The following is a 13,896-nucleotide window of genomic DNA, read 5'->3' on the forward strand; positions in this document are numbered from 1 at the left end:
GAGTTTATATTAATATTGTATACTTTGCTCTCCTTCTCCTCTTTCTTCTCTTTCTCCTTAGTGAATTCATTCCCATTTATATCAATTCAAAGAAAATGTCATAAATGATTTGTGTCCTTGGAAAAGACTGATGGTACTAAGTTCAGGTGTGACTATGAAGTATGTGATAGGGAAGGGAAAAGAAAGTACAGAGCATAGATGATACATAGTGATAAAATATTTGGAAAAGAGTATATAGGAATTCCAATTGTTGCTACAGAAGAAGTAGTGAACACAATGAAGATATTTTAATCATCTGAGATAAATAATAGTACAAGATAAATGTATCTCAAAATAGAATGTGAAGGGGAGCTTGGGAAGGAAAGCAGAGATATTTTTCACAAGTACTGAATCAGAACCTTTGATGACACCTAGAGTTTCCACAATCTTTCTAAAGGTACCTTCTTCCACCACATTAGCTTGAATAGTTTAGAGCAAAGTGGAACTTGGTTTTTCCCTTCACTATGACTCCCTAGGACTTATTTAAATATCATGTGATTTTGAGGGTAGATCAACTTAAGCTAGATATGTTTTATCTTTTTATATTGTTAATCTACAAATGTAGATCTGGAACAGAAGCACAGTCTTTATATAGCATTTTAATCAAAGTACATATAAATTTTTAATGGATAGTTAGACACATAAATACTCTCCTCCTGCTTTTCTTTCTTTCTTTTTTTTTTTTAAGATTTTACTTATTTATTTGAGAGAGAGCACGAGAGGGGGGAGGGTCAAAGGGAGAAGCAGACTCCCCGCTGAGCAGGGACTGGATCCTGGGACTCTGGGATCATAACTTGAGCCAAAGGCAGTCACCCAACCGACTGAGCCACTCAGGTGCCCCTCTCCTCCTGTTTCTTATCTTGACATTCAGTGGCCTCCTATGGTACTCCTACACTTTGAGAATTTTCTCTTTAAATTTGGCCTCCCCAAATATTTCCAAAGTTTTTCTTATTCTTCTGTTAATAAGCATTCTTACTGAATTTAGGAAGAATATGTTATCCAGGTTCATGCATCTCTTATTAAATATTCTTCTCCATGCATAGACTCGTATGGACTAAGCACTCAATTTTTGTCACTTCGTATTACTTCTTTAAGTATTTTTAGTTTTTGCCTAATTATGTAAAAGGACAAGATAACATAGTAGCTTTAGTTTTTTTTTTTTTTTAAGATTTTATTTATTTTTTAGAGAGCGAGCGAGAGAGAAACAGCATGAGAAGGGAGAGGGTCAGAGGGAGAAGCAGGCTCCCCGCTGAGCCGGGAGCCTGATGTGGGACGCGATCCCAGGACCCTGGGATCATGACCTGAGCCGAAGGCAGACGCTTAACCATCTGAGCCACCCAGGCGCCCAGTAGCTTTAGTTTTAAAGCAATGGAAGTGAAAATTAATACATTTCTGGAAAGTAAATTGGAAGTATGTAAAAAAAAAAACTTTAAAAAAGTTCATACCTTTTAATACAGCAATTCCCCATATGTGAATTATATTAAGAAAGAAAGTCACAGATATGCCCAAAGATTTATTTACAAGGATAGTCATGAAGGCATTATTAATAAATGAAAAAATATAAACAATAAACATGGCAAATCATGAAGAGTTGGATAAATTATGGTATGTCCATATGATGGGAAACTATCCAGTCATTTATTATTATTTTTTTTTTAAGGTTTTATTTATTTATTTGACAGAGAGAGACACAGCGAGAGAGGGAACACAAGCAGGGGGAGTGGGAGAGGGAGAAGCAGGCCTTCTGCTGAGCAGGGAGCCCGATGCGGGGCTCGATCCCAGGACCCTGGGATCATGACCTGAGCCGAAGGCAGACGCTTAACGACTGAGCCACCCAGGTGCCCCACTAACCAGTCATTTAAAAGTCACATTTGGAATACTTACTAACATGGGAAAACATTCACAATATACTGTTAAGTGAGAAAGGTAGACTACAAAATGATAGGTTGATCCCAGTTAAAAAGACACACACACATACATGTATACTATAAGTAGAAGAATATACACCAAATATGAAGAGTGATAAATAGGTAACTCAGGGTGGTCGGATTATAGGTCATATTTTTTTCTTCATTGGATTTTTCTGTATTTAAAACATTTTATAAAAAAGACATTTTTTAAACACCATTTGGGGGAATTTTTAAATTTGTTTCTGAGGTGGGTGAAAGACAAATTCTTTAAGAAGTAGGTTTGAGAGTGAATAGAAAATAGTTAAATGTGATCTTAAGCAATTCTAAATAAATTATGGTGGCACACTCTAGCCTTCACAGACCAGGAACCTGAATAATGGGAACAGTTAGTGGGGAAAAGCACATCCAGCTTGGATCAGGGTGTCAAGTTATAGGAGAGGTGCAGCATAATCACAATCTTCCTGTCTTTCTTTTTTCACTGCTTACTACAAAAGAGGGGTAAAAACCTATATGATGGTCTTTCTTTAGAAGACTTGTCAGCAGGGATCTAAAATCTCATTGTCTTTCTAGAGAGAGGCTTAAAAACGGAAGCTATCCATAACTGCCTCTGACATTGAAACTCATTTGAAGTTTCAAATCACCAGAATGCCAACCACAAACTTATACATATCCTGCAAAGATTTTGGCACTAGGAAATATTTGATAATATTAATTAATTTTGGCACTAATAAAATGAAAATTTTTCTACCTGTGCTTTGCCACATTAAATAAACTTATTAAGAAAAATCTAAATTATGTCATGAACTATAGACTCTACTAGGTGCAAAGAACCTTAGCTTGTCTACTTCATAAGTGATAAGAGCCAATTAAGCTATCTATTTCTTTAACCAATTCTTTAAATGTATCATTAAAAACAATTTATTAATATATGTAAAATGAATAGTGATTAGTTAGTAATTGTGCTTTATTTTAGTAAAGGATTTCTTGAAACTGCAGAGCTGTATAGCTAACCTATGAATCACTTAAGCACTCCTTTGGAAAGCCTTGCTCAAAATTTACAAAACCACACTAGACCCAGGACCACTACTCATTATCAGCAGCTCCTCAAACTGAGGTCTTGTGCTTGGTTGGGAGGAAAAACATCACTTACAAAGAGCTAGCTGCTTCCATAAACCCAAACTTATAACCAGTAAAACTATACACATACACACATACCCCCACAATGATTTTGGTAAATTCAATAATTAAATTATCATTTGCCTTTTCATTTCTAATTATTCTAGAATTTTAGAAGTTCCTGCTACTTCAATCATAATGTTCCCTCTTTTGGTGAACTGTAAACACCTAAAGCACAAGAAGAACTACTATTTAAAACAGTGGTTTTAACACTATAGGTTGCATATAGACTATAAAATTAGTGGGTCATGACTAATATTAAAAAAATTAAACATAAAAGAATAGATTACAAGATCAGGATGGAGTACACATTAGAAATACCAAAAAAAGTATTATTTTGTAAAACTAATTTCAGTTATATATGAATGTGTGTACTGGCTTACGATATGATATGTATGCTTTTTAAAGATTTTATTTATTTATTTGTCAGAGAGAGAGAGAGGGAGAGAGAGGGAGAGAGTACGCATGCACAAGCAGGGGAAGTGGCAGGCAGAGGGAAAAGCAGGCTCCCCGTTGAGCAAGGAGCCCATGTGGGACTTGATCCCAGGACCCTGGGATCATGACCTGAGCCGAAAGTAGATTCTTAACCAACTGAACCACCCAGGCATCCTGAGTGTATATTTAAATGGGGATACAATATGTTGTGTATTGTTTTGAAAAGCAAACATGCCCCACGATACCCAATTTGTAACTAGGGATATTTTTGAAAGAGTTTTCCTTAACATTCCTATATTGGCACTGTAATATCTGTTATTATTTGATTACCTATTTACGAAAGGCATATCCTACATCAAAAGCAAGAAAGGAAGAGATGAAAAGTAAATTTCTGAATATGCTTTCAAATCCTTTCTGAAAGTACCCATGCGGGATATGTTTCTTTATGGGACTTCACTTATCCATTTTCTCAATAAGCTAGATTAGATAGATGAAAGAAAGATCAATTTATCTATCTATCTATCTACCTATCTATCTATCATCTATTGAGAGAGTGTGCCCACTAAATGCCAGATGCTAGGGATGGAAAGATAATAAAGCAAGCCCCTCTGAGGGTAAAGTCTTAGTAAGTACATTAACACACCATAAGCTAACAATATACGAACAGTTTTAGTAAATGTTGTAACTGATAGTCTAGAGGTACATCTCCAGTTCAGGGGCAAAAGTGCAGATCTTGATCTCAACGAAATTCAAATTTTCAGGTGAATGAACAAAATCGGGAGCCAATTTGAGAGTAAACATTGTTGTTTTCTGGACTTGATGAATGAATAATAATTGTTTATAATCCAAGGATGCAGTGACCTATGGAGTAATCCAGAGCAAGAGGATGACTCAGCTTGTTACTCAGTTTGACAAACATTAGTTGAGTACTTTCCACGTGCCAGCCAGGGTGGTAGGAGCCAGAGAAACAAAGGTGAATAAAATACACTTTCAGTGGCCACGGTTAATTGCTGTTTAGCAGCGAAAGGTAACATAAAAACAGATCACAAACCATAGTGCAATTAGCACAATTAGAAAGGGGTATTGCCAGGTACAATGGTGATACGGGAAAAGAAGTGGTCAGAGTCTTGGAGGAGGAGACCAGCATTTCCCGAAATGCAAGTACAGTAGTCCCTGCTTCACAGAGGATACTTATAAGACCCCAGTGGGTGGTCTGAAAACCAGGGGCCATGCCGGACCCTCCAGCACTACGAAATAATGTTTTTTCCTATAATAAAGTCTAATTTATAAATTAGGCACCATAAGAGAGTAACAACAGTAACTATAATAAAATAGAACAATTATAAAAACGTACTGTAATAAACTATGTAAATGTAGTCTCAAAGTATTGTACTCACCTTGTACTGTACTCACCTTGCTTATTGTACTGTACTTACCTTGCTTCTTGTGAAGATGTGAGACGGTAAAATGCCTGCATAAAGAGATGAAGTGAGGTGAGTGACGCGGGCTTGAGACACAGCGACAGGCTGCGACTGACCTTCCAGCCACGGGTCGGAAGGAGGATCATCTGCTTCCGGACTGCGGTTAACCGGGATACTGAAACCAGGGTAAGCAAAACCGCGGATAAGGGGGAACTACTTGTAGACGGAGTTGGAATAGATGTTTCACAGGAAGAGAAAGGGAGAAAGGCATTCCATGCTGACAGGACGACGTCTTCAAGGGTGTGCATTAGCATGACACCTTTGGGGAACTACAGGAAGATACTGCTGCTAGATCCTAGGGTGTCAGAAGGTGGTCAACCGAAATGAGGCTGGGGAGGCAGACTCAGTCACATACGGGAAGAACTTCTTATATCATGCAGAAGGCTTTATATTATATTCCACAGACAAGGAGGATACAGACACCGTACAAGGTTTTAGTCAGGGAGTAACTTTTAAGTTAACTCTGGCAATGGTGTGAAAATTAATTGAAAGGGAAAAGAGTTTAGAGACCTAGAAAACCACCGGGGCTGTGAACTTCGCTATCACACTTGACTGCTAGCCTATTATGTGACCCAGGACGCGCTGATATGAGGAAAACCAACATGTAATATTTTTATCTTTCAAAGCTGATAATACAGGCAGTTAACAAGTTATGTGTGTATAAACAATAGTTTCACAGTTGGGAAGCTGTGAAGCATCCCTCATATGAGTCCTATTAGTATCTATATGCCTGATTCACCCTTGGGTTTATCAACATCCTTAGATCAGCATCTGAAGAGCCATCAGGGTCACTGTCTGGATCTGCTATGTAGCAGGGCTGGCTCGCTGTGGAAGAAGTTAACTCCACAGACTCTAGATCTGGGGAGTGAGGTCTCACAGCTGGGAGCAGGCGCCCGGGTTTCCCATTTGAGGAATGTTCCTCTACTCCTTGTTAATACAAACTGTTCTTCCAAAATCTAATCATTACTTCCCAGCTCCATTTGTCTCTTCATCTTTTCTCTAAAATTTGCCCCATTCAAAGCCAATACTTCTTTTATTAATAACAGTAGGTACTTCCATAGCAGTTCCTATGTGTCAGGTACTATTCTAAATGCTCCACATATATTAAATGATTAAATTTTCATATCAACCCGATAAGACAACAACTATTATTATTGTCTTATCCTATTCAAGCTGCTATAAAAGAATACCACAGACTGGGTGGCTTAAAAGCAATAAAAATTTATTTCTCGTGGTTCTGGAGGCTGCAAAGTCTTAAGATCAAGGTGCTGGCAGATTGCACGTCTAAAGAGAGCCGCTTCCTGGTTCATACCCCTAGTCCCCTCCCAAAGGCCCCGCCTCCAAATACCATCACTTTGGGGATTAGGTTTTAACATAAGAATTCGGGGGATGGGGACACAAACATTCAAATCTGTAGTGATTACCCTCATTTTTCAGAGGAGGAAGTAGCAAGTTGCCCAAGATCCCACATAAGAACAGAGGCACTAATCATATTCATGCCATCAGGCTCTGGAGTTGATATTTTTAATCACCATAATGTGTTGCCTCTCACAAATCTCAATTTTACAAGGTACCTAGTAGGAAACAAAGGACTGATACATGGAATTTTGCTTTCTAGAAAACTTTTCTTGGATTCTCCTTTTTTAATAAACTACAGAATCCTAGAAGTTTTGTCCCTGTACCCAGTTGTTATGCCTTTATCTACATGGTTTGCATTGGTCCAACAATCTTAAGAAACATAATTCCTCGTACCATGTTTGGAAGTGCAGTTCAGCTAGACAGAAAAATTACCTTTCTTAAATGATTTTCCTTACAGCTTAACCCAAACTCTCTCCATATCACAAATAAGATCTTTCTGTAAGCATTCTCCTAGGACATGAAGACTCACATAAGAATTTGTAGCTCATTAAAGTGTCTTCCCTTTAATACTCAAGATTAAAATGAAACCTTTTCTGCAAGGTCAGCAATAAGAGCAAATCTAAGTTCTTTACTGATTAAAAAAAAGTTGACTGCATTAATCTTTTTACTTTTTATCTTGTCCTTAGGTCATAAGTCACCAATCCTTGCATGCGAGGGAATTATAGGAATTTTGTTCCCTGAAGCTTTTAAAGAGGATATCATAACAGCAGAAAATTAATTTTTTTAAGAAATCATTCTATCATATAAGGTTTCAGGATCTACCTAGTTGAAGGACCTCCACCCTGCCCATTCTTAGATGCTTCTTATTGTCATTTTTGGAGTCTGAACTTTATTTCCAAAAATAATTATTTAGATCATGATGAGCACCGGGTGATGTATGGAATTGCTGAATCACTGTATTTTACACCTGAAACTAATATTGCACTGTATGTTAACCAACTGGGATTAAAATAAAAACTTAAAAAATAATTTTTAAAACAATAATTTAGATAGAAAAAAATTAGCTGGCACTTAGCTCCTTAGGTTTTTTTGTTGTTATTATTAAGTAAACTCTCCGCCCAATGTGGGGCTGAACTCATGAACACCTACATCAAGAATGGCAAGCTCTACCCTCTGAGTCAGCCAGGCACCCCTAGGTACTTATGGTTTTTCAAAATTCTTCTTTACGTGAGCAAAATCTTAGAACTCTAATGGGCCTGTGATTCTGAGTAAAATAATATATTAAAATATTTCTCACTTTTCCCCAAGACTTTTTCAAAAAATTGATGTGCATGATATAGAGGTCAAACCTTTCAGGCAAAAAATTTTGTGAAAATTGTGGCCAATGCTTCAAAGTGAGAAGACAAGGAAGGTGGGTGTAGAAGAATCTCCGTATTTTTCTTCAGTTGCTAATGGAGTGGTTTGTTCATTGGCACAGACCTAAGTCAGCCCACTGAAAGGCAGCAGGGTGCTTTCAAGTCCCCTTGGTTGGGCGAAGCAGGTGCTTGTTCTGCCTTATGCACTAAACACTGAATACGTGTTGAAAAACAAAGAGTTGATACACAACCCTTTCACCTGGCACCCACTCACCTCTACTAGTGTAAAATAATGCTAAAAAAAAGATTAGCACACAAAGGTCAGGATCTGCTTAGATAAAGAGGAACTCTACAGCCACCTTTACCTTCTGAGCACTGTCCGCAGTGAGCAGGCTACGCGCAATACTGGGGGAAACAACGATTTATCATGGAAAGTAAACTGTGGATTTGAATCCTAGCACTGCTGTGTACAAGCTGTGTAATCTGGCCAAACTACCTAATGTCTTGGTATGCGTATCTAGAAAAAGGGAATTATCCCAACCTTAAAGACTGGAAGAGAATTGAGAAAAGCATGTGAAAACAGCTGGCCCCAGGAGGCTCCAGGTAACCTAGTCTGCTCTTTCCCTTGGCGTGTTTATGGGGGTTGGTGACCTCACACCCCACGGTCTCCAGCATCACGTTCGTACAACGAAGGTACTGAACCGAATGGTCACCTTCCCTTTTGTGGGCGCTGATCACTCATCATCACCTCTCTCCATCTCGGTGCTTCGGCATTTTCCGGGCTGCCTAGCAAAGTCTAGACTGGTAGGAAGAACTTCCAGCTCCGTTGGTAGAGTTGTGGGGTTGGGGGAGAAACGCTAAGCAGTGCTCCACGCCTGCCTTTTCCCTCCTGGTCTGTCTGTGACACTCTCAAGAGGTGAACACCAAAGAGGTCCCTTTTGTGGCCCGTATTAGCAACTCCAGCGGCAGGGCGGGGAGTAGCAAGGGACAGTGCCCGACGCCACGACTAGGAGAAAGATTCCCTAGCTCGCTCCGTTCCTGCTGGGCTCCGGGGTGGGCCCTGGGCTGGGAAGGAGTCTGGGCGCGTAGTGACGCCCGGGAGGCTGCAGGGCGCGGGAGCGGTCGGACGGGGGAGCGAGAGCTAAAGCTTGCAGAGCACGCCGAGCCGCAGGCGTCGGCTGCCGCGGCCGGGCGCCTGACGCCCAGCCGAGGCCGCCGGGCCGCGGAAGGCGGAGGCCGAGCGGGAGGAGGAGCGGGCGGTGCCGGGGAGGCGGAGGCGGAGGCGGAGGCGGTGTCTCCCCGAGCTGCGCAGGCGTTGCTCGCACCTTGTTGGTCAGTGCTGGGAGCGCTGCTATGGCGTTTCTCAGACCCGCGGCTCCTCCTCACACGCTCGAGGCGGAGGGAAGGAGGGGTAAGAGGAGGAGGAGGCGAGCGGGCGGCCGCCGCAGCTGCAGACCCGGGGCCAGAAAAGGAGGCGGAGCGGGAGCCGCCGCAGCCACCCCGGCCGCCGCCGCTCGCAGCCGCGGGGCTGCTGCGAGTCCTCTCCGGGCTTGAGGGCACGCGGGGCTCCCTGGCCATGCCCCGCATTGGTAGCTGAGCCGGGCGCGGGCCCCCTCCTTCCCGGCCGCCTCAGCCGCCGTGCCCCCGGGCTGCCCGCGGCCGGAGTGCCCGGCGCCTCCCGCGCGCCCCAGACCGCGAGCGCGAGCAGTCGCGGCCGCCAAGGCGCGGGTGGTGCCGGCGGCGGCGGCGGCGGGAGCGCGGGGCAGGAGGAGGCGGGGAAGATGGACCCGGCGCCCTCGCTGGGCTGCAGCCTCAAGGATGTGAAGTGGAGCTCGGTGGCCGTTCCGCTCGACCTGCTGGTCAGCACTTACCGGCTGCCCCAGATCGCGCGGCTGGACAGCGGTGAGTCCCGGCCCGGCCGCCAGCTCAGGGCAGACCGGCGCGGACCGCAGTCTCGGCGCGGATGTGCGCGCGTGTGCTGGGGAGGGTGGGACCGGGTGGGGAGTGGGCTGCCCGCCCCGGCGCTGGAGTTGGCCGGAGCGGCTGCCGCAGCCCTGCCGCGTTGCTCTCAGCAGCAGCTAGAGATGTGAAAATCAGAGCCCTTGCAGTGTAATTAAAAAGGACGCCTTAAAAAAAAAAAAAAAATCAACATTGGGGAAACCTCTGCAGATAGTAATTTTGGAAGCGAGCTGTCCCTCCTCACCCGCCTGCAAGAATTACTCAACCTGGGAAACCCTTAAGAGTTATCTTGGGCAACTTTCTTACAAAATCATTGTGCTTTGGGTGGCATCTGTATTTTGGATGCTCTCCTTCCCCTCCCCACCCCCCCCGAAGCAGCAGATTTAAGAGGAAAAGCTCCTGGGTGACCAATGAAAGGGATCACATTTCTCAGAGACCTTTTATTACAGCTTGTCTGTTTTGTTTAACTGAACTGAAAGTAATTTGGGGCTAAGTGTAGAAAATGTTTTCAGCAGAAGTGATGGTATGCTTAAGGTTGATTATTAGCTTAGCACATTTCCAGCCTGGAAAAAATTTAAGTCTCCAAAACCTATATTGATTGGGAACCTGAGCTCGAAACTAAGAAATGCTTGTATTTCCTGAAACTGACCACCAGAAATCAACCAACATCCCCCAGCTGTTCCCTCTGCAGTGTGACATCTGCAAACAAGTGCATACTGTCAAGCAAGTAAACCCCTTTCAGTTTGCATCGTCACATGTAAGGTGGCAATTTAGGTGTGTCTTGTCTTGTGTTTTCACAATAACTTCAGTTGATTTGGGCTTCATGTAATTTTAGACTTTTCAGAAACATGCTCTGCCGTGGGGCTGCTGGAAAGCACTTGGGCCCAGGTTGGCAGGCGAGCAGATAGAACTGTGGTCACACAGGCCAAGTTAGAAAGAAGAGCACTGAGCAGAAAGATGTCATTTCAAGTCACATGCATTTGGGTTACTCCTTTTCTGGAGTACAAGAGTGTGTAACATGAGATGTGTAAATGTCCAAAGGCATTTTTATTCTGTTTCTTATCTGTGGGGTTAGATGAGACATTTGAAGTACTGATGTGAGAAATAAATGCAAGAAAGTTCATGAAAGCAATCTTGGCCATGCTTTCTAGCCTTGTTTGGTTGGACTTGGTAGTGGTCGGAATAAACTAGGAGTTTTCAAACTAGTAATGAAGTGCAGATGAACCCAGGAAGGACAGGTGGTGTGTTGTGGCATTTCTGCTTGCAGTGGGGTGGGAAAGTGTTCCTTGCTTTAACTATGTATATGCAGGTCTGAATCTGTGTGTCTGTGTGTGTGTATGTGTGTGTGTGTTCATATTCACAGTGTTTCATTTCCTCTTCTACTGTGCAAAATTGTGTGTATTGGAAGGTTTTGAATCCTCACCTTTTCCGATCTTCTCTCATCACTGCACATTGCCAAAACTTCTTACCTAGGCAGAGAGCATTGATGCATGTGGTATAAAAGTCACCCAAAAGCTTCATTAAGTTGAAAGTTTAAAGAGGCCGAATGTCAGTTGCAGATAGAACTTTTAGCTTTATTATCTGCTTTCCTATCCCTGTCATTCATAAGAAGGATCTGAATCAGCAGTGTACTCATCCCACACTTCTTTTTAAAATTAGGACGTGGGTTGCAAGTCCTAACACTGTGTCCTTTCAAGCTGTGGAATGGATTTTGATCACTGTGTAATTCCAATTGTTGATTGTAAATTTTCTCTTCTTACCCCTTGAGAATCAACAGTGGCACATACAAATTTGGAATCATAGCCAAATACTGCTTTATACCTTGTTTCTTTCACTTAACAATCCCATCTTATTTAAATTTTTTCTTGTCTTTAATAGCTGCATACCATTCCAGGGGATGGCTATACTATATAATCTAGTTCTCTATGGTGGACATCAGCTGCTCCGTTTTTTTACTATTACAAGTTGTGATGTATGAAGACCCTTACCCATAAATCTGTTTGGGCCGGTATATAGTCCTGCCTTTCTGAATAGACATGTGAATCCTTTTTGAGTCCTTCATATACATTGTCAAATTGCTTTTCAGAGTCTAAAGGTGATACTCATTTTGACTACCATGAGAATTAATGGGAGTGCCACTCTCCCCACAGCCTTACAATATTAAGTAACCTTAAAAAAACAAACAAACAAAAAAAACTTTGCTAATCCGATGAGGGGAGAGTGTTAGCTTTCCAATTAAATTTGGATAACCTTTCAAAGAGTCGATCATTGATGCCATGCTTATTTTTAGTCACGTTTCACAGCATGCTTAGAACGTATTCAGGACATGTTGCCATATTTATAAAAGCTATAGGTGAAATCTCAAGTTTTGTGCAGTCCTCATTCTGTGTCCTTTGCCAGTTTTAGTACTGCAGGTACATTTTACACACACACACACACACACACACAGACTCCATACTTGACATGAAAGGTAGTCATTTTCCAAATCACTTATTTTAAAAGAGACTAGAAAGAAACGGAAAAACATGCCACAGCTGACATGATGCCAAGAGAGAACTGTTGGCTAATTTTAAACAGTCATTAAAGAACATTAAACATCTAACTTCATAACTGTTGACTATTGAATGCCTACTACGTGCTGTACGTTTCTAGGTGCTTGTTGCATATTGTCTCAAATTCTCAGCACCCCATTTTAAGGACTTGGGGAACCTGAGATTCAGAGAAATTGAGTGACATACTTGGTAAATGTGTGGTAGAGTCAGCCAACTTTCTGACTCTAAAGAAAGACCTTTTATCTCAAACTTTACCTCCTCGTACTAAATGGGAGTAGGTTTAAAGTAGGTCTAATGTCTACTCTAAATAGCCCCACTGTCTCTCTGAGAGCTTGAGGACCGGAAAGTCAATATTTTTCAAACAGTGTAGACACCGAATTAAGTGCTGGCCTCATCCATCATATTTAGACTACTTTCTGCTTCCCAAAGGAGCGGCTGACAAGACGTAAGGGGCAGTGGGGAAGAAGAGAGTACGAAATCAGAAAAAGAAGGAAAAACATGGTATCTGAGGGCTTATGTACATAGATGGGCCTGTTGAGATTACTCCTCAGTACATTGGCCATACTTAAAATGTTAACTACACAGTAAGGAACTCTCCAATTCTTTTCATAATGCATGTTACGCCTGAAATGCCAGTCAGATAGACATATTCAATATTGCATCCCCAGTGGTGATATTTGTCATCGAATGATAAGAGAAATACAAAATAGTGAGCCTTTATGGTATTGCCTCATGAATTTTTCTGGAAAACACAAAGAAAAGTACTCAAGAAGTAGCAATTCTCCTTAGGGAGTAAGATACAAGCTCATCAGCCAAAGGCTAACCCCATCAGCAGTGCAGTTGAGATTAGATATTTAACCTGGTCATCAGTCTGAGAAACTGTTGGCTGTAGAACCAGGTTCAACAGATGTGTTTATGACCAAGAAGAGGGTGGAGCAAATGCTAATCCCCACCCCATCTCCAGCCCATCCTAGCTCACAACTAGGTAGGTGGGAAATTGTTCATTCTTTGTCTCTTCATTTATTTTGCCTTGGAAAGGCTCCAGTGGTTGGTCTATAGCAGTGTTCTTCCACGTTTTTTGTTCCTGTAGCTCCTAAAAAATCCTGTAGACGTCTGTACCCTAGGCACATTTTTAAGCTGATTGCTAAAACTTTTCATCTTAAGTTTAAACAGTTGCAAAGGATGTCATTTTTCAGCATATTATAAACCTTGACCTTTCAAATTCTTACATCATTAAAAATACTTTAGTAGGTCTATAGTTGATTCCCAGTATCATTCATTTTTAAAAAATGCATGAATAAGTTCTTAAACAGTTAAAATCTTTACACCTTTTTTTCTCCTTAAATTCATATTTTTGTTTTCCTTCCCCTACAGAATTCTATCCCAATCCAAATACATTTTTATGCTTGAAAGTGTCTTATTGATCACTCTGTCATACTTTCTTTCTGTAACAAAAATATATATAAATTGAAACCCAATATTTTATATTTCTTTTGACCTTAGGGCTCTTCATATTTGAATGTTTCAGGTTGTTTGAAATGAAGAATTGGAAATTCCCGATTTAGAAAAGGCCTTGCAACCCAGATGCTAAAGCCTCGCTCCTTTACATGCATTAGCGTTTTTATTTGTT

At 41.6% G+C, this 13,896-nt stretch overlaps 1 protein-coding gene across 2 annotated transcripts in view; it reads left to right on the top strand.

Annotated features, from left to right (window-relative positions):
- The first annotated feature begins 9,211 nt into the window (after positions 1–9,211).
- The window catches only part of GAREM1 (GRB2 associated regulator of MAPK1 subtype 1), a 195,755-nt gene continuing 191,070 nt past the window's right edge, over positions 9,212–13,896 (top strand). For both annotated transcript variants that reach the window (XM_021686087.1, XM_021686088.1), the window contains exon 1: positions 9,212–9,657. In XM_021686087.1, the coding sequence (XP_021541762.1) occupies positions 9,537–9,657 (121 nt within the window). In that variant the 5' untranslated portion in view covers positions 9,212–9,536. The remainder of the gene's footprint in view (positions 9,658–13,896) is intronic.

Source organism: Neomonachus schauinslandi, chromosome 14 (assembly GCF_002201575.2).
Source record: "Neomonachus schauinslandi chromosome 14, ASM220157v2, whole genome shotgun sequence".
NCBI classification, from domain to species: Eukaryota; Metazoa; Chordata; class Mammalia; order Carnivora; family Phocidae; genus Neomonachus; species Neomonachus schauinslandi.